The sequence below is a fragment of the Heteronotia binoei genome, chromosome 15 (assembly GCF_032191835.1).
Source record: "Heteronotia binoei isolate CCM8104 ecotype False Entrance Well chromosome 15, APGP_CSIRO_Hbin_v1, whole genome shotgun sequence".
In the NCBI taxonomy this organism is placed as follows: Eukaryota; Metazoa; Chordata; class Lepidosauria; order Squamata; family Gekkonidae; genus Heteronotia; species Heteronotia binoei.
In genome coordinates, this window is record NC_083237.1 from 8,478,226 (window position 1) to 8,504,901 (window position 26,676).

Here is a 26,676-nt window from a genome sequence, read left to right on the forward strand (position 1 = left end):
AATCCGAGTTCAGTAGCAACTTCAAGACCAACAAGATTTCTGAGATACAACCCAGACAGCCTAGACAAGCATGATCCTGTCAGTTTTTGGAAGCTTAGCAGGGTCAGCTGTGGTTAGTAGATGTAAAGGAGACTTCCTTAAAATACCAGCAGTCAGGAGGATGGGGGCAAGTTCTATTCAGCTACCTCTCTGAAAATCCTCCAGGTCCCAAGTCACCAGAGACAACTTGGTGTAGTGGTTAAATGTGTGGATTCTTATCTGGGAGATCTGAGTTTAATTTCCCACTCCTCCACTTGCACCTGCTGACCTTGAGTCAGCCACAAATTCTCACAGAGCTGTTCCTCTCAAGAGCAGTTTCTGTCAGAGCTCTCTCAGCTCTGCCTACCTCACAGGGTGTCTGTTGTGGGGAGGGGAAAGGGAAAGAGATTGTAAGCCGCTCTGAGACACATTTGGGTAGTGAAGGGTGGGATATAAATCCAATCTCTTCATTTTTTTCTTCTGAAGATGACATGACTTCCAAATGCGGACACACACATGCACACACACAAAATATACGAAATACTTTTCAAAAGATTCCTGAGGTATAAACTATTGAGAGTCAATGCTTTAAGGAATTGCTCATTTTGAGATATCCAGAGGGTAGCTGGGTTGGTTTATAGTAGAAGAGCTAGATTCAAGTCCAATAACACCTTCGAGACAGTTATAGAAGAAGATATTAGCAGAGAAACAACAATATAAAATATATTTACACTGAGATAATTAAACAAGAGCAAGAATTAAAGAACATTGTGGTAACATGGCTTAGTGTGTTGTAGAATTATTTTATAAAGATCACATTTAACTCTCTTTAAAAATGAGCCCCGTGGTGCAGAGTGGTAAAGCTGCAGTACTGCATTTGGAGCCCTCTGCTCTCAACCTGAGTTCGATCCCAACGGAAGCTGGTTCAGGTAGCCAGCTCAGGTTGACTCAGCCTTCCATCCTTCCGAGGTTGGTAAAAAGAGTACTCAGCTTGCTGGGGGGAAAGTGTAGATGACTGGGGAAGGCAATGGCAAAGCATCCCGTAAAAAAAAGTCTGTCGTGAAAACGTGAAAGCAACGTCACCCCAGAGTCGAAAATGACTGGTGCTTGCACAGGGAACTACCTTTACCTTTTTTTTACAGAATGGTGACAAAGTTTTACCAGCACGCCCTGGCCTTGGTGTTTGCAGTCAATGAGATCAATGAGAATCCCAAGATTTTGCCCAATGCAACTCTTGGCTTCCACATCTATGACAGCTACAATGATGCGAGGATGACTTATCATACCAGTCTGGGCTTGCTCTTCAAATCACTTAGATTTGTTCCAAATTACAAATGCAACCCCCAGAAAAATGTAATAGCTGTCATTGCTGGACTTGATTCTGAGGTCTCCTTCCATGTGGCGGACATCTTAAGGGCCTACAAGATCCCTCAGGTAGGATCTGTGCATGGTTGTCTTGTTTTGGGAGAGCACTGTTATTCTCTGATGCTCCTAAAATGCTGCTCCTATGGGGTCATGGCTTGGAATCCATCAAAATAATTTCCCTTGCACCAAAGGAAACTGATGGGGGACAAGTCAAGATGTTTCTCAACAACAGCAACCTGTTTCAAACATCTAAAACCTTGATGCACATTTTGCCCCTGAGACCGAACTTTTATTTTGTTCCGATCCCTCTGCTTTTCTGCATATATTATAACTGATACGATGGCAAGAGCATGTCTCTCTATGGATCAGTGGGGTTTTTCTTTTTTGGGGGGGAGGGGGGAAGGGGGAATGACATAAGAAGATGCTGGATTTTTATCCCACCCTCCACTCCGAAGAGTCTCAGAACGGCTCACAATCTCCTTTACCTTCCTCCCCCACAACAGACACCCTGTGAGGTGGGTGGGGCTGGAGAAGGCTCTCACAGCAGCTGCCCTTTCAAGGACAATCTCTGCCAAAGCTATGGCTGACCCAAGGCCATGCCAGCAGGTGCAAATGGTAAGGGGCCTTATTTCAGGGATATTCGGAACTAAAATGCAGATTACAATATCCTAAAAGGAGAAAGTTGTAAAACCACTTATGTAGGCCATCTGCAAAAAAAAAAAAGTGCAACTAGGTGGTCGTGGTGTATGCTCAAACAGCTTTAAATCTACAAATAGGTACTAAGAATGGGTATGCTAGTGCAGATATTTTCCCTAAATCATCCCTAAAATATCTATACATTTCTTTATAGCTCACATATGGCTCATTTGCCCCTGAGGACAGTGATACTAGACATCTCCCTTACTTTTATCGTATGGTTCCAAACACAACCCATCAGCATACGGGGATAATCCAGTTGCTTCTCCATTTTGGATGGACGTGGGTTGGGCTCTTTGTTACAGCTGAGGACAGTGGAGAACATTTTGTGAAGGCCCTGGAGCCCATGCTTTCTCAGAATGGACTCTGTTTAGACTTCACTGAAAGGATCTTAACCCAGCTCAACTGGAATAAAGCAGATGAAATGAATTATTTAATTTCTAAAATATACCACTCTTTTACAGGCAGCAGAGCCAGTACATTTATCCTCTGCGGAGAAGCTATGGCCATCACACTGTTGATCACTTATCTACTTGCAGGAGGCATTCAGTCTAATGAAAATGCATCTTTTGGCAAGGTGTGGATTATGACCGCCCAGCTTGATTTCATATTAACAGGCACTCAGTTGGGAGGGGACTTCCAGTTGTTCCAAGGGGCCATTTCTTTCACTGTTCATTCAGATGAGATACTTGGGTTTCAAAAATTCCTTCAGCAAGTGATACCTTGCTGGAAAAAAGAAGACGGTTTTCTCAAAGATTTCTGGGAGCAAGCATTCAACTGTTTCTATCCAGATTGCAGTGTATCCATCAACACCGATGGAATATGTACTGGGGAGGAAAATTTGGAGAACCTTCCAAGGACTTTTTTTGAAATGAACATGACTGGCCAAAGCTACAGTATCTATAATGCTATCTATGCGGTAGCATATGCTTTGCACGCTGTGCGTTCCTTCAGATTCAACCAGAGAGAAAAGGTGCATGGCAAAAGAACTGAGCTTCAAGATATCCAGCCTTGGCAGGTAATGGCTTAACCATAGAATGACTTTATTGACATGAATTGATCAGCACTGAATGAGGGAACATCCAGTCTATTTATGTAATAAAAACAGCTGATGTCCTATTAATTTTTTTTAAAATGTTGAGGGCTCATAGTTCCTCGAGGGAGAAATGTTCAGCTGTGCAATTGTCAGAATTCTACCAAAGCAAAATGGCTTCATTTTCTGGCATTAACTAAAAAAAAAGAAAGAATGGAATCTTGTTACAAAATATCACATAAATTCTATTATATTACTAATCCTTTGCCCCACCCCCCCTTTCAACTAGCTCCACCATTTTCTTCAAGGTACTTCTTTTAATAACTCAGCTGGACAGACACTGTCCTTTAATGAACACATGGAAATGAGAACTGGATTTGATATAAATAACATGGTGACATTTCCAAACAAGTCCTACAATAGGGTCAAGGTTGGAAGCATGGATCCCAATGCAGTTGATGGAAAAGGATTCATCATTCATGAGGATATGATTGTATGGCACAGAACTTTTAACCAGGTGGGGACACTAGTGTATTCTCAAGAAACACTCAGCTTCTCTACGTGAGTGAACCACAGTCCATCCAAAATCCATTAAAGACTGTGTGCTGAGAACAGTATATATCTGCTTAGGTTTGCACTGTCAGAAGCCAAACATTTTATTTTCTGTATAAATTGGCCTTGGTTTCGGTGGTTAGAAATTTATAATAAAACCAATACAGTTAATCAAAAATTAAAAAGCAACGTAACGACAAACAGTCAATGTCTGATTTCTCTAACAATACTTGAAAACAAAGCAGGAGCCAAGTATCACCTTTGAGACCAACAAAGTTTTATTCAGTATGTAAGCTTTTGTGTGCTCTAAGCACACTTCATCAGACAATAGTATGGAACGGCAAGCAGTCCTAAATATAGAGAAAATGGGCTGTGAGTTAGTATGCAGAGTCATGGAAATGTTTTTTAGCAGATTAAAAGAATCAGAAGTAGGAGACTGATGTTTGTTAGTGTTAACTGGGCTGAAACAACAACAAAAGGTAATATAAAGTAGATTGATGCCCATGTAAAAGTAACTGCAGAACTGCTGTAATATGGATACTCCTTAAAATAACCAAACAGTTATGATGGATCAGTCTCTCCCCTACCCCCAGGCAGATTTCTCTGCCAAAACTTTTGATCCTCTTGACTGAGTCACCTTTACGTAGCACACATGTCTTTGTCTTAATATCCTAAATTGCCCCACGCTGACATAGATAATTGTTTAGGCTGTTGACCCAGCAAAGCAACTTGAGGGAAAATTCAGAAAATTATCAAGATTTAGCAATGTTGAGGTGAAACTTTATATAATATATACAGACTTGAGAACTTAGAATACATAAGAAAGTGTGGTTGGAAACTGTAGCTTATTCAGACATTTCTGGAAAATAGCTCTTTTGAGTTTCTAGATTTCTCCCTTTAAATTCTGGTTTCTCCCTTTAGAAATTAAACTTTCTACTAACTCCTGAGGTGTCCACTGCTTATTCCCTTTACTACAGGCCCTGCATTCTCCTCAGAACACAACCCCTTTTACTGGCAGTAATTATTCTTCTTTTCCCTGAGAAGCAAAACCCCTTTCTATTTGATCTGATTTGTCTTCCGGTACTTTTGTCTGTGTAAAGCTGTTTGTAGCTTTCCAGGCCTAGAATCTTAATTCTCCCTCAGAGTAATTCTAATACTGTTATGGCAAAAGAGTCTCTTCTCTTCTTTCTGTAGAAGAATCTTTCTGACAAGCCTTGTAATAGATGAAAACCTAAAGGCATCTCTCTGATGACTGACAACTGAACTCCTTTCCCTGCAGAACAGCTAATATATTTTATCTCAGCTGATGCTAGCCAAACAGAGAACAAGTAGAACAGCCTATCAAATAACATTCCCACTCCAGGGAAGATTAACTCCTAATCTCCCAGTTTATCTGAAACAAGCAGCATTTTAAAATCTGCTTTTCTGTGTGATTCATCAAAACCATCAATTAGAGTAGACTAGTACCAATGCTATTGTGAAATGGATCCAGTTTGTCAGGAATGCTGAATCATTTTCCTGGCTCGATGAAGTCAGAAGCAAGTGTGTGTGTGTGTTGCAACTGTATTAACTTGCATTTACAGCAGTAAAGTTCAGCATAACTCTGAGGCTCTTAGCCAAGGCAACAAGGATCAACCAAAGCACCAATGAAAGAGAGAAGCACAATGTTCTTCAAGATCTTTGGCTTCCCAGCCAGCATTACTTCTGTCTGGTCAGGGTTGAGTTTCAGTTTGGTTGATCTCAGCAATTTAAGCACTGCAGTCAGGCAGCTGCTCAGAAGAACCTCTACTGCTGCTAGGAGATTGGGCTAGAGAGATAGAGAGCTGCGGGTCAACAACATCACGATGTCATCCAATGCTGAAATTTTGAATGATTCACCGTAATGCCTACACATGGAGACTGAATAGCTTAGTGGACAGGATTGCACGCCATTGAACACATCAGAAATAACCTAATGAACCATAAAATAATATCATTTCTTCTCTCAACTCCATTCAACATTTTGCCAGGTGCTGCCCCTCTCTGTTTGCAATGACTACTGCCTGCCTGGTTATCACAAGAAGAAGAAAGAAGGGGTGAAATTTTGCTGCTATGATTGTGCTCTGTGTCCAAAAGGGAAGATTTCAGACCAGAAGGGTAGGTGAGCTAGTGTATCAAATTTCCCCATATCCCCTGTACATCTAGATATCTCACTATTGCTGAACAATAGGCCATCATTTGCAACAAGATTTTCATTTATGGACAAGCCAATCCACTTGCAAATAATTATTGTAATGCAATGATAGCACAATACACACTGAAGTGAAGATGCCGGCTTGATGCCCATTTCACAACTTTAACTTACCACAGTGTGCTTCTAATCACTTCTTAAGGCGGTATCTTGGCAATCCTATCAAAAGGTTGCACAGGTTCAAAACCCTGAGAAAGGATATCACCCCCAGTTTCATGTTTCTTCAGTGCTTTCAGATGCAGGCCATAAAATATCTTAGAGGAAAGAGAAAAATTTAAAATGGGCCTTAATGGGTCGGGAAGGAATTTTCCTCCAGGGCAGATTGACCCAGGGACTCTGGAAGTTTTTAGCTTTCTTTTGAGCATAGAGCAGGGGCCAACAGGGAATGGAGGAGAAATTTTGAATTTTATGTGTTGTGTGGGGTGTTAGAATTGATAACCCATGAGGTCTTTTCCAGTTCTATGGTTCTATATTTCTATGTAATCAGCTTCTGGAATTCATAATGAAGAATGTTTCCAACATTGCTCCCATGTTGAAGGTGCAAAAACTATTTCACTCTCGGAGTGCTCTTCTTCCTTTCTCCTCAGACATGGAAGACTGCATCATGTGCTCAGAAGATCAATATCCAAACAAAGCCCAAGTTCAGTGTATTCCCAAGACAATAAGCTTTCTGTCTTATGGAGAACCACTGGGGATCAGTTTAGCCTCTGTGGCAGTTTCTTGTACTGTAATCACAGTTGTGGTTCAGGGAACTTTCATCAAGCACAAGGACACTCCCATAGTCAAAGCCAACAACCGGGATATCACCTACACCCTACTCATCTCCCTTCTCCTCTGCTTCCTCTGTTCTTTGCTGTTTATTGGACAACCTGGGAAGGTGACCTGCTTGCTCCAACAATCTGCTTTTGGGATTGTCTTCTCACTGGCTGTTTCTTGTGTATTGGCCAAAACTGTCATTGTGGTTGTAGCTTTCATGGCCACCCAACCTGGATCCAGGATGAGGAAGTGGATAGGAAAACGAGTGGCCAACACCATCATCCTTTCCTGTTCTCTTATACAGACAAACATTTGTACTTCATGGCTAGGAACCTCTCCCCCATTTCCAGATTTGGACCCACATTCATTTACTGAAGAGATTGTAGCTGGATGTAATGTAGGCTCGGTTTTCATGTTTTATAGTGTGTTAGGTTACATGGGTCTTCTGTCCCTCAGTACCTTGACTGTGGCTTTCCTGGCCAGGAAGTTGCCAGATAGTTTTAATGAAGCCAAGTTTATCACCTTCAGTATGTTGATCTTTTGTAGTGTTTGGGTGTCTTTTATTCCAACCTATCTGAGCACCAAAGGGAAATACATGGTGGCTGTGGAGATCTTTTCTATCTTGGCCTCCAGTATGGGGTTACTGGTTTGTATCTTTTCCCCTAAATGTTACATTATTGTCTTAAGACCTGAACTGAACAACAGGGAACTGCTCATAATTAGAAAGAATTAAAGAATGCAGTGATTGTAGTTCTCATGTGTTATCTATTGAACAGAGAAAGTGGATCACCTATAGGAATCAGTTTACTTAGCCATCTGTCAATTCATATGTTCCAGAGAAACCAACCAGTATGTGTCAAAATCATATGATGGAAGAATGTAGAACAAACTCTGTAATTGTAAAATGATTGATGATCCTTCTGTAGTATTTTTATGTGTTTCAGTGTTTTTCTTAATTTTTTAATGCAAAACACTGTTAGGTTTGCATAACAATAAGAGAGTCTCATTTTTGGTTGTGGTAACAAACTCTACAATCCTTTTAATTAATTTTTTAATATTAGATGAGAAAAAGAAAACCATTTAATTTAAAAGAAAGCACCCTATGTGTAAATCACATATTCGCTTGCTTATATTTGAACATGTCAAACAAATTGGTTTCTTGCTTGGAAACAATGAACAGGACATGAGCTGAACTGGCAAGGGTTTGAACATAACTAATTAAAAATTGATATTAGAGGACTTTATATTAATGAATGAATTTGGTCTAAACTGGAGCAGTAGGAATACTGCCAAGTATTTCCTGTTCCAGAACTAATGTTCTGATCAGTTAAGGAGCTGGGACACTGCATTCCATTAAAAAGACAAGAGTCCAGCTCCTCACCTCGAGAGTGGCTTGGTCTTAGATAAATTTAGAGAACTGCCAAAATGGCTTCAGAGTCGTCTTTTATCACTGTGCTTTTCTTGTGCATAGCTGTGTGCTAGCAGATCTTGTGATTTGCAGATTGCTTGCTAATATAATTGAGATGAAGGCAGGCATTTCTCCCCTTTTTCTTTCTGTATGGACCAAACTCAACTTTATATGGGTGCAAGCAGCTTTCCTTAACACTTTTATAAAAATGGAAAAATTGAAATACGAGGAAAAAACAGTTGTGCAAAATTGTCTAATGGCTATAAAAGGAAAAAAAATGTCATCTTCCCTCCCTAACTCTGTAATTCACTTCTCTATGATTGACCTGATTATGAGCAGACTGTGCATTTTCTTCCAAAAGGGCAATATTTTACACAAGCCATCTGTGGGGTTGGCTGTCATTTCCCCACATAAGGTATTTGGAGACTGGGCAATAGGCAGACCTGAGCATTCAAAGTACGCACTTCCATGATTCTTGAGGACTTCTAGGTACATGCTTTTCATCATCAATATTAGCAGCATTGCATGTTTGAAGCAAGATACAATAACATTTTGCTTGCAGAAAGTCACTTAGGCATGGCTTAGTGTATAACAGCTAGTTAATTATATGAATCCAGCAAGCTTTTCCACTCAATCTTGCCCAATCAACTTCCCTGGTACAGGCTGTGTCCATGCATGGTATGTTTATGCAGGTCCCTAAATCTCCATTGTAGCCTTTGTGGGCAATCAAATGGGACTACTCCTTCCATTTTCATCAGCTCAAAGGCTGGTCAGAACCAACCCAAGGTCTGTACTATAACACTAGAAATGCCCATTACACTACCTGGTTCATTTCAAAAGCTTTTCCACCCAGTTCTCTCAATGGACACCAACAGGATCCCAGGATCTGTAAAATCACCACTTGTACTCAGTATCTTTTCCTGTCCTGGTTACGGAACTCATGTAAGGATCACATCAATGAGCCTGTGACAGTCATCATCAATCAGTTACTGACTTGGGATTCCTTTCCACTGTCATTAAAACAGCAACTAAATGTCTATCCACTGCTTAAAACACTAATCCTGGAGAAGAAAGATGTGGCCAGTTATCACCTGTCCTGTGACTGGCCCTTTGTAGGATAATTTCCCCAAATCTCAAATGCCCAACCTTATCCATGTATTTTCAATCTAATAATCTCTTTAAACTAGCTTTCTAGATGTCCATTTATGCATACACTTTATGGCAAATGCCCAACCTTATCCATGTATTTTCAGTCTAATAATCTCTTTAAACTAGCTTTCTAGATGTCCACTTATGCATACAGTTTATGGCATTGCCCATCAATGCTCAATTGGCTGGCAGAGAGAAACATGCTGGCCAAAAAGGGTTGTGTAACCATTGCCACTATGCAATGACATCACTTCCAATGTCACCCAGAAGTTTTGGTGCCATGCCAGGCCAATGTTCTAGCATTCACCCCAAAAACTCTTTGGTTTTCATGGTGATTTGGACCAAGTTCTAGAGCCCGCTCTGAGCCCGCTTCGGTGGGGTAGGGCAGGATATAAATCAAATAAAATGAAAATGAAATGAAATAGCGTAGAGTTGGGGTTTCCAGATCATGCTGGAAGTGATGTCATCACATGGCAACAGTGACTGTGTGACACATGGGGAGGAACGGTGGCTCAGTGGTAGAGCATCTGCTTGGGAAGCAGAAGGTCCCAGGTTCAATCCCTGGCATCTCCAAAAAAGGGCCCAGGCAAATAGGTGTGAAAATCCTCAGCTTGAGACCCTGGAGAGCCGCTGCCAGTCTGAGAAGACAATACTGACTTTGATGGACCAGGGGTCTGATTCAGTATAAGGCAGCTTCATATGTTCATGACAGTAAGCATCTGCTTCCCCCCATCTCCCATCCATGGCCCTGCTCTGTCCCTCCCTCATATTCTGGTTGCTGTATTTCATGACAGTTTCTGCTGAGTAAATCATCTCTTACATACCTGTTGTATTCTAGAACTCCAAAATACAAGGACAGATTGAGCTGTGGGGAATGCTGGAAGCATCTCTGATTTATCATAGCAAGAAATGTTGATTTCTATCCACAGAATAATAAAGCAGACCTAGGCAGGGAGTGGTCTTCCTTTCAGTACAGATGTGAGACACTTTCGGGTGTTGTAGAAAGGCTGGAGACTGGGTGTATGTGTGTTGCATTTGTGTGTAATTATTCAGTCCTAAACACACTTACTAAGAAGCAGCGTGATTGATATTTATTTCTAAGCAAGCGTAGGATTTTTTGGGAGGGGGGGGGGGGCGGAGAGAAAAAGGTTCCCTAAAAAAATTATTGTCTGTTTCAAAGTTTGGTTCAGGCTGAGACGTGGCCTACTTTTGGTTTTCAAAGTTAAAAAGAGGCATTGCTAAGCAAAGAACAAGCTGACCTCGTGAAACTGCAGATAACGCCCAGTGGCAGAAAGAAGTGACTGCCTTGTACCATTTCCCAATTAACTATATTCAATTCAGTTAAGATCTATGACTTGAACTAGCTGCAGATCATTACATTTCTCCCTCACTCCAGGTCAGACCACCATTTAGATCATTCGCTTAACCATTGGCCGAATGGATTGGCTATACATCACCACCTAGGGTTCCTATTGGTCTTTCAGGTCTGAGACCATGAGGGTTCCTTACCCATAAGAAGTAGCATTCTAGTCTATCTTTTTAGCCTGATGGTGACTGTCTGAGATTTGGACATGCAGTCACTGTTTTGCTCATGGCAGCCATTTTGAATGTTGCTTGTTCAGGCCAAACAGCATGCTGGCCTGTATGGACTCTGAAGACAGACGCTTTGGATTTGTCGAGAACCTTCAGCAGAGAACGGTAACACCTGATATTTGGAACCAATGTAGTACTGCTTTACTGAGTTCTTGAAATCTTAGCTTTCTTGTTTTATCCTCACAGTTCTAGTCATTTGTTAAATACTCTTGTAACCTAATAATGTATATATATTTAACTTATTGTGTGTGTGGGGGGGGTTTGCCTTCAACTGACATCAGTCTAAATCCAGAGCCTAGATTGGCTGACCACCTACCAGAGTAATTGCTTTTGTGAGAAACTCATTCTGCAAGCCTACCTTGCAGACCTGACTTTCTTGTTTAGTCTTGGGAAGAAGAAGAAGAAGATATTAGATTTATATCCCGCCCTCCACTCCGAAGAGTCTCAGAGCGGCTCACAATCTCCTTTATCTCCCTCCCCCACAAAAGACACCCTGTGAGGTGGGTGGGGCTGGAGAGGGCTCTCACAGCAGCTGCCCTTTCAAGGACAACATCTGCCAGAGCTATGGCTGGCCCAAGGCCATGCTAGCAGGTGCAAGTGGAGGAGTGGGGAATCAAACCCGGTTCTCCCAGATAAGAGTCCGCACACTTAACCACTACACCAAACTGGGAAGGTTGGAAGCTTGTCCTTCAGCTTTTAATCTTTGGGACAGTCTAAAGGACTGTGGCAGACTACTAGAGTGGTGTGTAAGGAGTCATGCTCCAGGTTTTTGGGGTTTTTTTTTGTAAGTTTGTGTTCTGCAGCTCTTTAAAAAAGATTCTTGGGCCAGGACTGGACCGAGAACTTTTGACAGACATAGTTGTTCTCAATACACAGGGCTTTTTCTGTAGCAGGAACTCCATTGCATATTAGGCTACACACCTCTGATGTAGCCAATCCTCCAAGAGCTTACAGGGCTCTTAGTACAGAGCCTACTGTAAGCTCTTGGAGGACTGGCTACATTAGGGGGTGTGGCCTAATATGCAAAGGAGTTTCCTGCTACAAAAAAAAATACTGCTAGTAAAGCAGAATATGGAGTTCCCAATCAGGCTAGTGTTTTTGTTTTATAATTTAGCTTCCCTATCAGTGTTCACTTCTCACGGAACATGCTTGTCATCCCATTATGGGAGCAGTCAAGACTCTCCGATCTGAGCAAAATTACCCAATCCATGCTGGCCAATTTGAGTCCTTTGTAGAGGCAATTATCTTTCTCTGGAATTATCATAATCGTTGCAATTTGTTCACCCAGAAGAAATTTCAGTGGCTCTTCAGAACGATATCGGAAAAAAAATAAGCATTCTGAAATTATTGAGCAGAGCTGTGCGAAAGAAGCTGTCAGGAGGCCTCTGCCACTTTGATCACACACATTTAGTTTTTCCAGCATTGCAAGCAGAGCATTTGCCATCTTAAACTTGCACTTTGAATGGCATTTGCCCTTCAAAGCATGCCTTTTCTTTTTTTTTTTACTCCAGTGATGCATTCAAAAAGACTAACGGACTTCCCTTTAAAAAAATGTGTTAGCAAATTCAGCTTGTAGAATAAACAGTTGAATAAACTGTTCTCTCTTGCGATCTGAACAAAGTTAAGAGTCGAGTGACACCGTTAAGACTGGCAAAGTTTTATTCAAGTTGCGAGCTTTTGTGTGCAAGAACACTTAACTGAACAAGGAAATGGGATTAGGAAAAGCAGTTATATCTAGAGAGGATGAGTAGTAAATTAGCATGCAAAATGGGGAAGATTTTTTTTTTTTTTAAAAGATAACAAGAATGACAAGCTTGGTTTATGGTTATTATCTGTTTGGGTTCAACTGGGGGAACAGAGGTAACAAATATATTAGAATTGGAGATCAATGTACCCCTAATGGTGATAATCTGTCGTCAGATGCAGCATTTGTTTACTTTTTTAAATCTACCCTTCAACATTCATCTAATCACTCCTTACCAAAGTCGATGGCTGCCAGCCTGATTGGATCAGCAGCCTCTGTCCATACACATCTGATACAGAGCTACCTAGCAGGCATTTGAGTTATGAAGTATGAAGGAGCAGAGCATGTGATTGACTGACATCTGATCACAGCATTTGAACACAGTATGCCAATTGTTGAACATGTTTGAAATAAAATTCATGACACTCCTAGGGTGCAATCACACACACTAAATGCACTTTCAATCCACTTTCCAAGTGGATTCTGCCAGTTCACACAGTAAAATCCAATTAGAAAGTGAATTGGAAATGCATTATTTGGTGTGTGTGACCACAGCCCTAGTTTGAACAACCATTGAAGAACCAGCTGTTACTTCACAGCTCCTCTGCTTTATGACACTCCGAGCTGGCATAAAGATTAGGTCTCGTTTCCTCAGTGATGTACAACACAAAAAATAGATGCATTTCATAGGAATGATATTCACTTCATTTTTTCCTTAATATTAACTGCTCTCTGCTGTTCAGGTCACGCCTCAGCAGAATAATGTAACATTTTGGGGAAAAGATACAAACCAGCAACCCAGCACTGGAGGCTAAGATTGAGAAGATCTCCACAGCTACCATATACTTCCCTTTGCTGCTCAGATAAGCTGGAACAAAGGATAACCAAACACTGCAAAACACCAGCATGCTGAAGGTGATGAACTTGGACTCATTAAAACTGTCTGGCAACTTCCTGGCTAGGAAAGCTGCAGTCAAGCTGATGAAGGACAGAAATCCCATGTAGCCCAGGACAACATAAAACATGACAACTGAGCCTTCATTACATTCTGCTATGATCGCTTTAGTCATTGCTTGCATATCGAAATCTGGGAAGGGTGGTGAGGTTCCTAGCCACACGGTACAAAGGGCTGCTTGAACAAGAGAACAGGAAAGCACACAGGTGGTAGTCATCCTTTTCCCCACCCATTTCTTCATATAGGACCCGGGTTTGGTGGCCATGAAAGCTACCACCACAATGGCAGTTTTGGCCAAGACACAAGAAACAGCCACTGAAAAGATGATGCCGAAAGTGGATTGTCGGAGGAAGCAGGTCACCTTGTTTGGCTGTCCAAGGAACAGCAAGGAACAGAGGAAGCAGAGCATAAGGGAAACTAGAAGCATGTAGGTGATTTCCCAGTTGTTGGCTCTGACTATGGGGGTATCTTTGTATCTAATAAAAACTCCTAGAACCCAAAGTGTGATCAGGGAGAAAGAAGCAGCAACAGCAGTTAAACTGATGCCTAAAGGTTCTTCATAAGATAGAAAGTTTATATTCTTCTGCATGCATCGATCCTGGTCCGTGCTTGGATATTGATCTTCTGGACATGTGACACAGTCTTCCATATCTGAAAAAAGAAAGAGGAGTGGGTACCTTCTCAGTTTCAATTTACAAGTGATTTTTCTCTGGTTCTAATAGCTATGTTTGGTGTTGGAACTATTGAGTATACACATTGGTCGATATAGCAAAGTTGTACATACAGGGAAGGATGGGGGCATTATTTATTTATTTATTACGTTCGACTTATATCCCCCCCTTTCTGCAAGCCGACTCAGGGTGGCTCACAACATCACATCAATACAATTAAACCAATAAAACATATAAAACCATAATTTACATATTTCAATTTTTAAAAAACCATTCTGTGGTGCTGCATCAGTGCAATATAGGCGGCTTTGAGTTTTCGAACAGCGATCACCAGCATTCTATGTGATGTCCGGTGGCAGCCCTCTTTCAGTTAAGCATCGAAGGCCTGCTTAAACAATTCGGTCTTACAGGCCCTGCGGAATACAGATAGATCCCGCAGGGCCCTTATGACCTCCGGAAGGGTGTTCCAAAGTTTTGGTGCTGCCACCGAAAAAACCCTAGATCTTGTCACACATAACCTGGCTTCTTTTGGTCCGGGGACGGACAGCATGTGCAGTGAACTCTCTTCAAGCAATAAGATTGCAACAGATATAGAACTTACTTTCATGGACGCTTATTCACATTCACATGCAATTTATAGTAAAAACAAGATGTTTATTGTAAGTACTATTCTATGGCTGTGATCACATACACTAAATAATGTACTTTCAATTCACTTACAATGTCCTTTCCAACTGGCAGGGCTTTTTAATAGCAGGAATTCTTTTGTAGCAGGAACTCTCCTGATGTAGCCAATCCTCCAAGAGCTTACAGGGATCTTAGTAGAGGGCCTACTGTAAGCTCCAGGAGGATTGGCTACATCAGGGTGTGTGGCCTAATATGCAAAGAAGTTCCTGCTACAAAAAAGCCCTGCATGTAGGGATGTGTGCATAATCACCTCTGGGTCATCAATCACCACTTGTGTGTTTATTATTTACATCTCTCTCTCTGTCTCTCCTGGGAGCTTCTCAAAATTGTGTTTTCTTAAGAAAATCTCCAAGGCACAGTTTCAAAAACAGTTTCCTCTCATTGAACTACATATCCCAGCAGCCTTCTTCAGCAATCCCATTGGCCACCCACTGCCACCGTCCTGCCAGGAGTTTGACGTACGACTTCCCATAAGTGCTTATGTGCATGCTCAGAAGACAAATGATGAAAAAAGCTACCTGACTGCTCACATTCTGCGGTTCCTACGCAGCAGTAATCTGATTGATCAGCTATGCACTTGCTGAAGCAGGTTACAGTGGCATAACTGATCAAAACTCTCAATTTCAAACAAACCTAGATTAATTAGAAGTGGGGCCAGATTGTGCTAAATCTGTTGTCTGAACACAGCCAGAGCGAGACATCTCACACACAGAAAATCTGGTTCTAGTACAAAGGGAAATATAGCACCCCTTTGTCTAGGAACACCAATAGAAAAGTTCTTTGTGATGAGTCCTATAGGACATTTCAGTTGTAATGCTCCAATTCTGATTCCTTTCTCTGCTTGTTTGCTCACAAATAAATGCTGCAGCTTTCAATTTTACTTACTCTTGAGTACTAGGGGCAAGTACCTATCTTGTATTCATAGTGTTGTGCATTTTGATGATGAAATACATTTAAAGCAATACTGCAGTGCCCACAGATGGGTTAATTTCTTCATTTATTATTCATTAAAATATTTAGATAACACTATCAGTCAATCCATTTTGTTCGTGATTCAAGATGGATTGACTGATAGAAGGAATTTCTGGTATATTGGAGAACCAAGAGGCAGAATTTATGTCCAAGTAGTTAACTGAGCTTTATGGAGGAACATCCCAAACCAGCTCTGTCCATAACCCAACTCATTGATCAGCTATATTACCAATCAATATAGCCTCTGTCTTCCCACCTTTAAACGTCTGGGGCTTATTTTTTTTAACAGAAATCACAGTTTTGAAAAGTTCAGTTTAACATTTCTATTACATTATTTCAGCTTGGATGAAAATGATAATAGAATTGTCAGGTTAGAGATGACACTCTATCAAATCTAAAGACAACCTCACTTTCCAGATCCAGATCACCCTGCCAAAAATGACTCAAAGTCTCTGGTGTCTTTGGATTTCTCAGGAAAATCCTGGAACCATCAGACAGATCAAAGAGTATATATGTGTATGCTGCCACTTGTATTTTGCTGTACTTTGTAATTAATAAAACATTTAAGGAAAGCAAAGCAATGTATTTTCCAAATGGTTTGGCAGAATCAAAACTTGGTTTGGTCATCAAAGTGGTTACAAGCGCAAGGTCATGACTCTGAGATGCTCTTTGCATCTCATATAGGTAGAGAATGGGGGGTGGAGGAGGGGTTTAACTGCCAGAAAGGGTTCATGCATCTTGACTGTAATCATAGCATTGGCCTGTTCACACTAGATAAAAACACTAGAAGATAAGAAGAGTCCTGAAGGATGCTCTATTCTGGTTTGTGTCACTTACCCTCCTGGTTTGCAATCTTTGCTTCTTGGCACGGAACGCAATCGTAGCAGCAAAACTTCTCCCCTTCCTTCTTTTTCTTATGATAACCAGGCTGACAGTGTCCGTTACATATAGATGTAGGGAGCACCTGTTCATAAACATGAAAATTATATAGATGTGCCACAGTATTTAATTCCAGGGCTTTTTTTGGGGGGGGGGGGGAGAAAAAGCCTAACGAACTTATTTGCATATTAGGCCACACCCCTGACAGCACCATTGCTCCACACAGCCTATCTATAAAAGAATGTCAGAATCTCTTCTAGTGAACCGTCAATGCAGGAACTGGACCCACCCTTCGACATGCACTAGAACCTATACCTGGTTGAAACTGTGGGGCCACACAATTTGATCTTCATGAATGATGAATTTCTCTCCTTCGGGAGCACTGGGATTCAGACTTCCCACTTTCACTTTCAAGAAGGAATTGTTTGAGAAGGTGACCAGATTCATTACATCAAATCGAGCTGCCATTTCCTTGTTATCATTAAAATATACTGTTTCACCTGCTGAATTATTAAACGCAATTCCTTGAAGGAATGGATGGAGCTATTTTTTTTTTAAGAAAGGAAAGAATGACAGAAAAATATATTACAATAACAATGCAAAATACCAACAGCTGTGTTGGTCTGAAGTAACAGAACAATGTTTGAGTCCAGTGGCACATTTATGTCCAACAAAGTTTAATTCTGGAAATAAGCTTCCATATTCATGCACACTTCTTCAGATACATCAACAAGATTTCCACAACCATTACATATAGGTAGAGAATGGGGGGTGGAGGAGGAGTTTAACTGCCAGAAAGGGCTCATGCATCTTGACTGTAATCATAGCATTGGCTTGTTCACACTAGATAAAAACACTAGAAGATAAGAAGAGTCCTGAAGGATCAGACCAGTGAACCATCTAGTCTTGCAACTTTGCAGTTATTTTGGAGGATGAACATAGGGCATATAGGTTGAGGAGGACTTTCCCTTTACTACCTCTGTATATGCAGGCTTCTTTTAGTCACCATGAGTTTCATAAGGGTTATCTGCCCAAATGGAGATTAATACCAGACAGCCACCTGCTTTCATCACAAATGGAGACCATAGATGTCAGGAGCACTGAAGCTACCCTGCAATCCATCTTTTGAGTTCCTAGTGTACAAAATTGTCATATCTGAGACTATTTCAAGCCATAAATGCACGCAACATCCTTTCACAGTTATTCATGTTAAGAGAAGTTTGAAATGATCTCAACCAAAACATAACTTCATAACAATAATAATAGTTTATTGAGAAGTACTACCAGCCAAGGCTGAAGATCCTGCAATTCATCTCCTTTACTATCCATTCGTCTGTGCTTGGATGTGGAAGCAGACATGGAATGCAAGGCATGTGCCACAGCATAGACAGCATTATAGATGCTATAGCTCTGGCCAGTCACGCTCATTTCAAAAATTGGCCCAGGAAGGCTCTCCAGTCTCTCTTCCCCAGTACATGTCGCATCGCTATTCTCTGGGTCCTCGGATTTTGGAAATGAACAGCCAAATGCTTGTTCCCAGAAGTACTTCAGAAAGCCATCTCCTTGTTTCTTATAAGGTTTCACATTTTGAAGAAACTTCTGGAAACCTTCAAGATTCTCTGAATGAGGTGTGAAGAAAATGGCACCTTGGTAGAATTCAAAATTCCACTTCCTCTGGAGGGATGTTAATGAAAAATCAACTTGGCCCACCAGAATCCACACTTTTCTAAGTGAGGGATTTTCTTCATCTCCAGTCCCTCCTAAGGATATTAATGTCATCAGCCAGTTAATGGTAGTAGGTCTTCCATAAAGGATGAATGCACTTGCTTGGGTATGTTTGAAATGCAGGTGTGCTGTGAAGAACAAATAACTGAAGTAATCCATATCCTCTTCCTGATGATGGGATACTATTCTTTTGACGAAGGCTAGACAGATCCCATTGGGGTTAAGTAATGGCTCTAGACTATACAAGAAGTGTTCTCCGCTGTCATCATCCACAATGAAAAGCCCAACCCAAGTCCACTGGAAATGTTTAAGTAACCTCACGATCTGTTGGACTTCATTTAGTTCCATGTGGTAAAAGGAACGGGGTTGCCTAATCTCCTTCTCCTCTTGGGCAAATGACCCATATGTGAGCTAAAAGATAAGACACCAAGTGAACAGAAATCAGACTACATGCATGCCTGCTCAGCCAACAGATATGTGCATGTTCTATGAGAGCTGAAGCCACTTCTACCTGAATATTCTGAGACCATGAAGGGAGGAGAGCAATTCTTGGGAAAAATAATTTGCTACCTCTCCCAAGGAACTGCCCTGACAATATTACCTCAGCATCGGAGTAAGTCACCCCATAATACTACAAAAAGTAATGGAACCCATTACAACAAAAAGTAATAGAAACTCAGTCATGGCATTAACTACTAAGGAAAAAAATTCAGGCCTCAACAATAACTTTCTCTTTAGTAATGCAGTACAATGGAGAGTAAAATTTGGAATTTGAAAAAATACCCTTCATTGAAAACATCAAGAAAGCAGAAATATAACTGGGGTCAAATTGACCCCACCATTTTTAAAAACATAAAACACAGTTAGGAGTCTGTAAAACTGTCACAGTACTAAAACTTAACAATAGTTCAATGTGGAACAACAGGTAAGAAACAAAAAAAAAATGTCTTGCAAGGGGAGAGAAAGACACCATTTCCCAAATTTGCAATACTGTTCAACTTAAGTTTTGATTTAGCACAATGAAGGGAAACAATCAGCTCAGTGGACAGTTGGCTGGGGGTCATCTAGAATCCAAGGCTGAATGGCTCCTTCAATGTGGAAAATGCATGATTCAAAGCAGGCCTGCAGACTGGTTCTGGCTTGTCTTGAAGGGATATAGAATGACAACGTTTGCAAAATTTCAATACAGCAATTTGAGCTTTTCCATGTGACTAATAAAACATAAGGAAACCTTTGACAGAGCACAAATTCAGGACTTTTACTTGCTCCTACAATATATACAACCATGGCTTTTTTTGTAGAAAAAGCTCAGCAAGACGTCATTTGCATATTAGACCACACCCCTGAAATCACCTTATTCTCATTCATAATTTTTCAATTACTTCCTCTTATGTGGCCTCAGTGGCATGATGAAGATTTCCATCTGTCTGCTTTATATGTTTTGGTTATTTCCCCATTTTTTTTGTGGGAAAAACATCAGAAAGTTTGTCAAATCTTAGAGTTCAGCAAAATTTTCACAGGGGTGGGGGGGTGGGGGGCGCTGAACGGTGGAGTCTAGAAGCAAGTAGTTTTTTGGAGGGGGGCAGGTAAGAAAGAAAGAGCATGATACAATTTAGAGGTTCCAGAGCTCTGCTCCTGTGAGCTCCTGCCCAAAATGAGGCATCCCTAACAATATCCTGATACATCAAGACTCTATGCACCTGGCAGGACTTTACTTTTTTTGCCTGATGTTCTGACTTTGTCAGGCTCAAACCATATAGCAGAAATAAAGCAATCTTTTGTAAAACTATTATACCTCTAGGTATAGAACTCACCTGTGGAACTTTGTGGAGCTCTAGAATATCTGCCATACGGAGAGAGACCTCAGGACTAAGTCCCCCAATGACAGCTATTAGACTCTTCTTGGTGTCACATCTATAGTTGGGGACAAATCTATGGGATCTGCAGAGCAAGTTCAAAGTAGCCTGATAGGTCATCCATTCATCAGAATAACTCTCATAGATATGGAACCCAAGGGAGACATTTGGCAACATCTTGACATTCTCATTGATCTCCTTAACTGCAGATTCCAGAGCCAAGACATGTTGGTAGTTCTTTGTTGTCATGCTGTAAACAGAGTTCATTTTTCATATCCAGAAGAAATCTGAGTTGTTTAAATGCTTTTACCACAGTAGCAATCTATTTGTTTCATGTTTAACTTTCTCAATATAAAATATATATTTCCCTTGCTGTAGATACGTCCTCTTTTTCCCAAGTAGTGTTTATAACAGCTAAGAACATAAGAGAAGCCATGTTGGATCAGGCCAATGGCCCATCCAGTCCAACAATCTGTCTCACACAGTGGCCAAAAAAAAAAAAACAGGCTCCATCAGGTGGTCCATCAATGGGGCCAGGACACTAGAAACCCTCCCACTGTGGCCCCTCCAAGCGCCAAGAATACAGAGCATCAATGCCCACAACAGAGAGTTCCAACAATACACTGTGGTTAATAGCCACTGATGGACCTCTGCTCCAGATGTTTATCCAATCCTCTCTTGAAGCTGTCTATGCTTGACGCTGCCACCACCTCCTGTGGCAGTGAACTAAGAGTTAGATGCTGTCACTCTAAATGGGCTCTAAATTCATGTGATCTCTGTTTCACAGTAATACCAATGGTGCTTTCAAGGCACTTAAAAGTTAATGTGCAAATACAAATGGTCTTGCAAATGTTGGTATAATTGTATCAAGGAAGTTTGCTTTTTAATTCCTTTGCACTGTTTTTCAGAGGAACAAATTACAGCTCTGCAAGAACTTGTGGAGATCATCTCACCTTGGTCTCCCAGCTCCTAGTCGGAAACAAGTGTTGGTGGGGTCACTACCACTGAACTGGAGTAAGCAGCCAGGCCTAGGTGAGTTATGGAAAGATGAATGGCAGCAAGTCACCTGGCGCTTGTTATTGGGCCTGTCTCCAATGAATTCTTCCTCAGTTGCCAAGACAACCCAGAAAAGAACAACTTCCCATATCCTCTAGCTTCTCAAACCAAACCTTGGATATTATTGTGGTTGCCTAACAGCAGCTACTGAGGAAATCTGTTATTTACATATACAGATGTTACTTTTATCACGGGAGGGGGCGCTAATCTCTCATCTTCTTGTGCTTCTTTGTTAGTTTTTAAAGATTTTCCCCTCAGCCATTATGAGGCTTTTTATCAGATTTGCTTTTTCTGAGGACAACCCAGGATTCTGATTTTAGGTATTCGTAGATGGGGCCATGTTGAGAATTAGATATATGAATAAAGAAAACAAATGCAGGAATACTGAAGAAAGGTGAGATTTGAGAACCTTCATGTTCTCAAATTATGGGATTATTTAATTGTGCAAATTCTCCAAGTTAAAGTGGAATGTAAGAGCAGTCCAACTCAGTTTAAAGGAGAAAGGACCACACAATAAGGTGTTGGAATAATGGGCATCCCCTTTACACTAAGATACACAGAGAACATTTCAACAGTGGAAGCAGTTCACATAAACACATGAAGCTTCCTTACACTGGATCAGACCCTTGGTCCATCAAAATCACTATTGTCTACTGAGAAAGGCAGTGGTTCTCTAAGGTCTCAGGCTGAGGTCTTTCACATCGCCTCTGCAAAGCAGATGCTTTGTCAATCACAGCCCCTCTCCACTTTGTTATGTCGAGTATATGTTTTTAACCAAAAGAAGAATAATTTGGCTTTCAAATTGGAGCAGGATAGGCTATCAATGACATTAATATTTGTAATAATAGCAGCAGAGAAGTGGAATGGTATACGGTAGTCCAGTGCCATCAGATCTCAGAAGCTAAGCATGGTCAGTAGTTGGATGGGAGACCCCCAAGGAAGACTCTCCAGAGGCAGGCAAAGGCAAACCACCTCTGCCTCATCACTTGCCTTGAAAACCCTAGGAGGTGACCATAAGTCAACTGGAACTTGATGGCATTTTACGCACAATATAGAAACAACCCTAAGGCCATGATGACCCATAGAATTAAACTGAAGCTTTCCCAACCATCCTATATAATTTCTTGCTCTCCATAATACATTTGACCATTTTAAAAACCTTTCCCATCACTGCCACCTGTATTTGAAAACAGAGATTAAAAGAAGAGAGATCTGTTCAGTAACTAGAAAAGGCACAACAAAAAAGACACATAGTTGGGAATGCAGGGAAAGAAAAGAAAAACCTTCATTCTACATGTATTTTGTCTTATTTTGATTGGTCTAGCTCACTGGAAGATGCAGGGAAACCTTGTCTTACATTGTTCTGTCGAGAATGTCCAGGCAATGAAATTCGTTGAAAGAAAATTCAGAAAACCAGCTGGGAATCTGAGAGACAATTCCACCTATAATGAGGTTCCCTGACTGAGAACTCTCATGCAGGCCAGGTAGGAAACCTTTCAAGAGACACATATCTATTTTGCATGCCACAGGACGCAACCCAAGCAGCCATGTCACTACCAGCAACACCAATGAGTGGTGAAGGTGATCTGTGGGTATAGATGTTCCTGAGCCCATCTGAAGCACCAGTCCCATTTAAACAGACTGTCTGGGATGGCAACTGAGAATGCCAATATGCATCTTGATATGAGTCAATTGAGATTCTGAATGCAAGAGATGATTCTGAAAATGCGGCTTGCAAATGTGGATTGTCCAAGGAACGTGTGAGAGATTAAAGTGACAGATCCCTGCCAGTCTCTTTCATCATCTTTCATTTCTCAAAAGAATAAGTGTTATTATAAGCAAAATAACTGGCTTATTCATTGATTTCTATCCCCTTCTGAAAAGCCATGGAGCTTTGGCCACCTGTAAAAATTACAGTGATTACAATCATTCCAAGAAGAGATCATTATCTTTGCTAAATTTGTTTCTGGTCATCAGGAAAATACAGGAAAATTGCACAAAGTAATAGAATATATGGGTATAAACTAGGAACTTGAGGAACACCTGATCTGCTGCAAAGATGAGTACAAGGTAGCTAAACAATTATGGAGGCCTAAAAAGTTTCAGTTGCACACTGGTAGGAAGAAGAAGAAGAAGAAGAAGAAGAGGAGGAGGAGGAGGAGGAGATTGTATTTATGCCCTACCCTTTGCTACTCAAAGGAATCTCAGAGCAGTTTACAATCTCCTTTCCCTTCCCCTCCCCACAACACACAACAGACACCCTGTGGGGTAGGTGGAGCTGAGAGAGCTCCGACAGAAACTGCTCTTGAGAGGAACAGCTCTGTGAGAGCTTGTGATTGACTCAAGGTGACATCAGCAGGTGCATATGGGGAGTGTATAATCAAACCTGGTTCTCCCAGATTAGAGTCCACACACTTAACAACTGCACCATACTGGCTCTCACACATTTCCTGATGTCTCAAATATATATACCATTTTATCACAGCATTGGGCCATGGAATACTATGGTATAGCATGATATTCTCAGATCCCAGAAGCTAAGCAGGGTCAGTAGTTGGATTGGGGGCTACAAGGATGACTCTGCAGAAGAAAGCAATGACACATCATCTCACTTGTCTTGCAAGACCTTGTTGGAGGCATGAGAAGTCAATTGTGGTTCAACAGCATGTGGGTGCATATGGAGATATCTCACCAATGCAACAGTCCCTCAGGAAGAGGCTGAGGTCTTCCTAAGTAAAATGATTAACTGATAATAAAGATTTGTAAAAGTGACTGTGGAACCACAGAAATGAGTTATTCTTAATTAATTGAGTGGAAAAGATGCCCCTTTATTCCAAAATTATAAATACAGAGGAAATATGGCAACTAAGTGTCAGTGAACATTTATGCTTTGCACAGTTCGATAAACTCCATTGTGGTATATATATACTCAGCAATCATGCAATCCAGTGAATAACTTATATGAATTAGCCTTATAATGGTTGTGTTTCCTAAAGATGCGTGGGAAGAATGGATACCACTGACACCTCTGATAGCCCAAGATGGGTCTTTTATTAGGATCATTGATTTTTTTGTATATACTATACATAAAACATATAATACAATAAGAACATAAGAGAAGCCATGTTGGATCAGCCAAATGGCCCATCCAGTCCAATACTCTGTGTCACATTATGGTTTTTATTAAATCTTCTTCCTGATTATCTGATTCCTGTTATTCAGCTCAGTTCTCAGAACAATGATATAACATTTTGTGCTTAACAAAAATTGCTAGAATCGAAGATGCGGTCAGTGAAAAAGAAAGAGCAATGGCAGTCAATTTCATCCCAAAAGGTTCTTGATAAGACAAAAAAAATTAAACTCTTGGGCATACATCAATCATTCTCTGTGCTCAGATACTGATCCTCTGGACAGAAGAGGACTCAGAAGAGTGTTTTTGAAGAGTGTTTTGAAGGATACCACTGTGCTAGTCTTTCATTCCCAATGGGGTATCATGGGCTAAAGTTGACATGGTTCAGCGAGGGAGGGTAAGACAAAAAGTGGCACAGATACACTTGGGCCAGACTTAGACTTGGTGGAGACTCCTAAGAGAATGTATAGTTGCTGCTAGGGGCCACCTTGGGGGTGATTCAGAGGCCAATACTTCATGCACATGAGAGAGGAAATGAGGGGGAAATGAAGAAATACCAGCTTTGCATTAGTTATGTCACTTTTAGGAAACACTATAAGTCACATAAGGGATGTTGGGGATGTTCTAGATTTTGCCAGAATTCCCTCTTTTTTTGCAAAATGCTAGAGGGTCCCCTATGTCAATTTCAGTTTTGGCCAAGTTGGTGTGATGCCAGCATGCCAGGCCTGCTTCTCTATTCCACCAAGAAGTTTGGCCTTTCATCCTGGTAATCCTAGCTCAGAGTAGGCCAAAAGCCTTATCTGTGGGGCCTAATCCCGAAGTCTCTGCTCTAGAAGACATTTTCACTAGTGAGTCCCTGGGACAGCTATCCCTCCCTCTCATAGGCTCAGACCCAGAAAACCAGGTCCACAATCTCCCCTAAAGCCACCAACTTCTATGTGGAGTCTAGATCTCCAGACTAGAGAAATTGAATACCATAAAGAACAAAACAGAAGCTTCAGAAGGTTCACTCTACGGCTTACCATCCCTATAGCATTCCTGCCCTCCCCTCACCAAACTCCACCTTCACAGCCCAACTGAGAGTCTGCAACCCCATTCTCCCCCCACCTAGAAGAACAAATGGAGACAGCAGGTCTGTGTGGAGTAGCACATTGGTGAACAGCTAGGAATGCAGCTATAACAGCTCATCTTGCTGTCTATCTTGTTCGCTTCTATTAGCAGCGTATGGCGACCTCAGCCCCTATTTCAGCCTCAGTCTTCCTTTTTAAATTTTACCTCACAACTACTGAACACCAGGGGTGGGTATAATATGGATTTCTTAATCTTAGTCTCTTCGGGGTTTTTGTTGTTTTCAGAGGGATGGACCCTCAATATGTAGGGGACTACAGCAGCTTTGATGGTTTTCCCAATATACAGGCACCAGAGAACTTAAAAGTAAACCACAGAAATTTATTTACACACACAGTCTTCAACTGGGGAATGGAGATATTTACATGGGCTAAATTGTATCTCCAATAGATAACAGTTTCTAACTAGTTCAGGCTTTTTTGTACAGATTTTACTTGTGTCTCTCAAGGTTCACAGTTCATATATTCCTCACTCTCCAGCACTGTTTTAGGTTGGCCTCTTGGGCGTAATGTGCCAAGTCTCTTGAGTCGACTGGTGTCTCTACTCCCAGCCCTTCAGACTCCTCTAGACCCACATCTTTCCCCTCATTCTCCTCTTTAGTTCTTAAGAGAAGTGTATATGGTTCTGTGACCTCTCAGGTCTTTCACTGTGACTCTCCTTCTGTCACACATAGCTCCTTGGCTGTCTCTACAGAGCTAGCAGTGAGCTTTACTTCACTCGAAGTCTCCCCTCAGCTCCTGTCTCAGTTCCTTCTCAAAGCCAACTGCTCTCCTCAGCAGTCTCCTTCAGACTGTTAGTCACTGACGACTCTCAGCTGTTAACTGTCAATCACACCTACTGAGAGTTCCGAGCACTCCGGCCCCCACCCTCAGATCATCTGACTCAGGCTCTATGCGTCCTTCGTTTTTCTCTTAAGCCTTCTATTACCGTCACAGCAGCCCATGCCCAGGACCCAGTCAGATACCTGCTCTGGTATGTGTAGATATAGTTCCTTCCTGGATTGGGTCTCAATCAAACCCTAGCAGAAGATGGTAGAGTTTTGACTAGCTGGAGAAGGAAGCTTTGGGCATTTT

General features: G+C 41.3%; 2 protein-coding genes across 2 annotated transcripts; one reads left to right on the forward strand and one right to left on the reverse strand.

Moving 5' to 3' along the window:
- The first annotated feature begins 1,161 nt into the window (after positions 1-1,161).
- Positions 1,162-7,383, forward strand: LOC132584631 (vomeronasal type-2 receptor 26-like). The gene is made up of 4 exons (XM_060256531.1): positions 1,162-1,452; positions 3,402-3,629; positions 5,674-5,800; positions 6,482-7,383. The coding sequence occupies exons 1-4, from the start codon at positions 1,162-1,164 to the stop codon at positions 7,381-7,383; spliced, it is 1,548 nt and encodes a 515-aa protein (XP_060112514.1).
- A 5,865-nt stretch (positions 7,384-13,248) lies between these two features.
- On the reverse strand, positions 13,249-20,538 carry LOC132584633 (extracellular calcium-sensing receptor-like). The gene is made up of 5 exons (XM_060256534.1): positions 20,248-20,538; positions 19,035-19,064; positions 17,993-18,844; positions 16,667-16,793; positions 13,249-14,150 (listed from the first exon to the last, which is right to left on the reverse strand). Exons 1-5 carry the CDS (start codon positions 20,536-20,538, stop codon positions 13,249-13,251), a joined length of 2,202 nt encoding a protein of 733 aa, XP_060112517.1.
- Positions 20,539-26,676: the final 6,138 nt, after the last annotated feature.

Excerpts from the sequence above, each read along its gene's own strand:
- LOC132584633 (XM_060256534.1), bottom strand. The coding sequence starts at position 20,538 with ATGACAACAAAGAACTACCAACATGTCTTGGCTCTGGAATCTGCAGTT. Across the intron at positions 19,065-20,247 it reads AGCTCCACAAAGTTCCACAG|TATTATGGGGTGACTTACTC; the intron begins GTGAGTTCTATA and ends TACTTTTTGTAG. Across the intron at positions 14,151-16,666 it reads AAAGATTGCAAACCAGGAGG|ATATGGAAGACTGTGTCACA; the intron begins GTAAGTGACACA and ends TTCTTTTTTCAG.
- LOC132584631 (XM_060256531.1), top strand. The coding sequence starts at position 1,162 with ATGGTGACAAAGTTTTACCAGCACGCCCTGGCCTTGGTGTTTGCAGTC. Across the intron at positions 1,453-3,401 it reads GGGCCTACAAGATCCCTCAG|CTCCACCATTTTCTTCAAGG; the intron begins GTAGGATCTGTG and ends CCTTTCAACTAG. Across the intron at positions 5,801-6,481 it reads GAAGATTTCAGACCAGAAGG|ACATGGAAGACTGCATCATG; the intron begins GTAGGTGAGCTA and ends CTTTCTCCTCAG.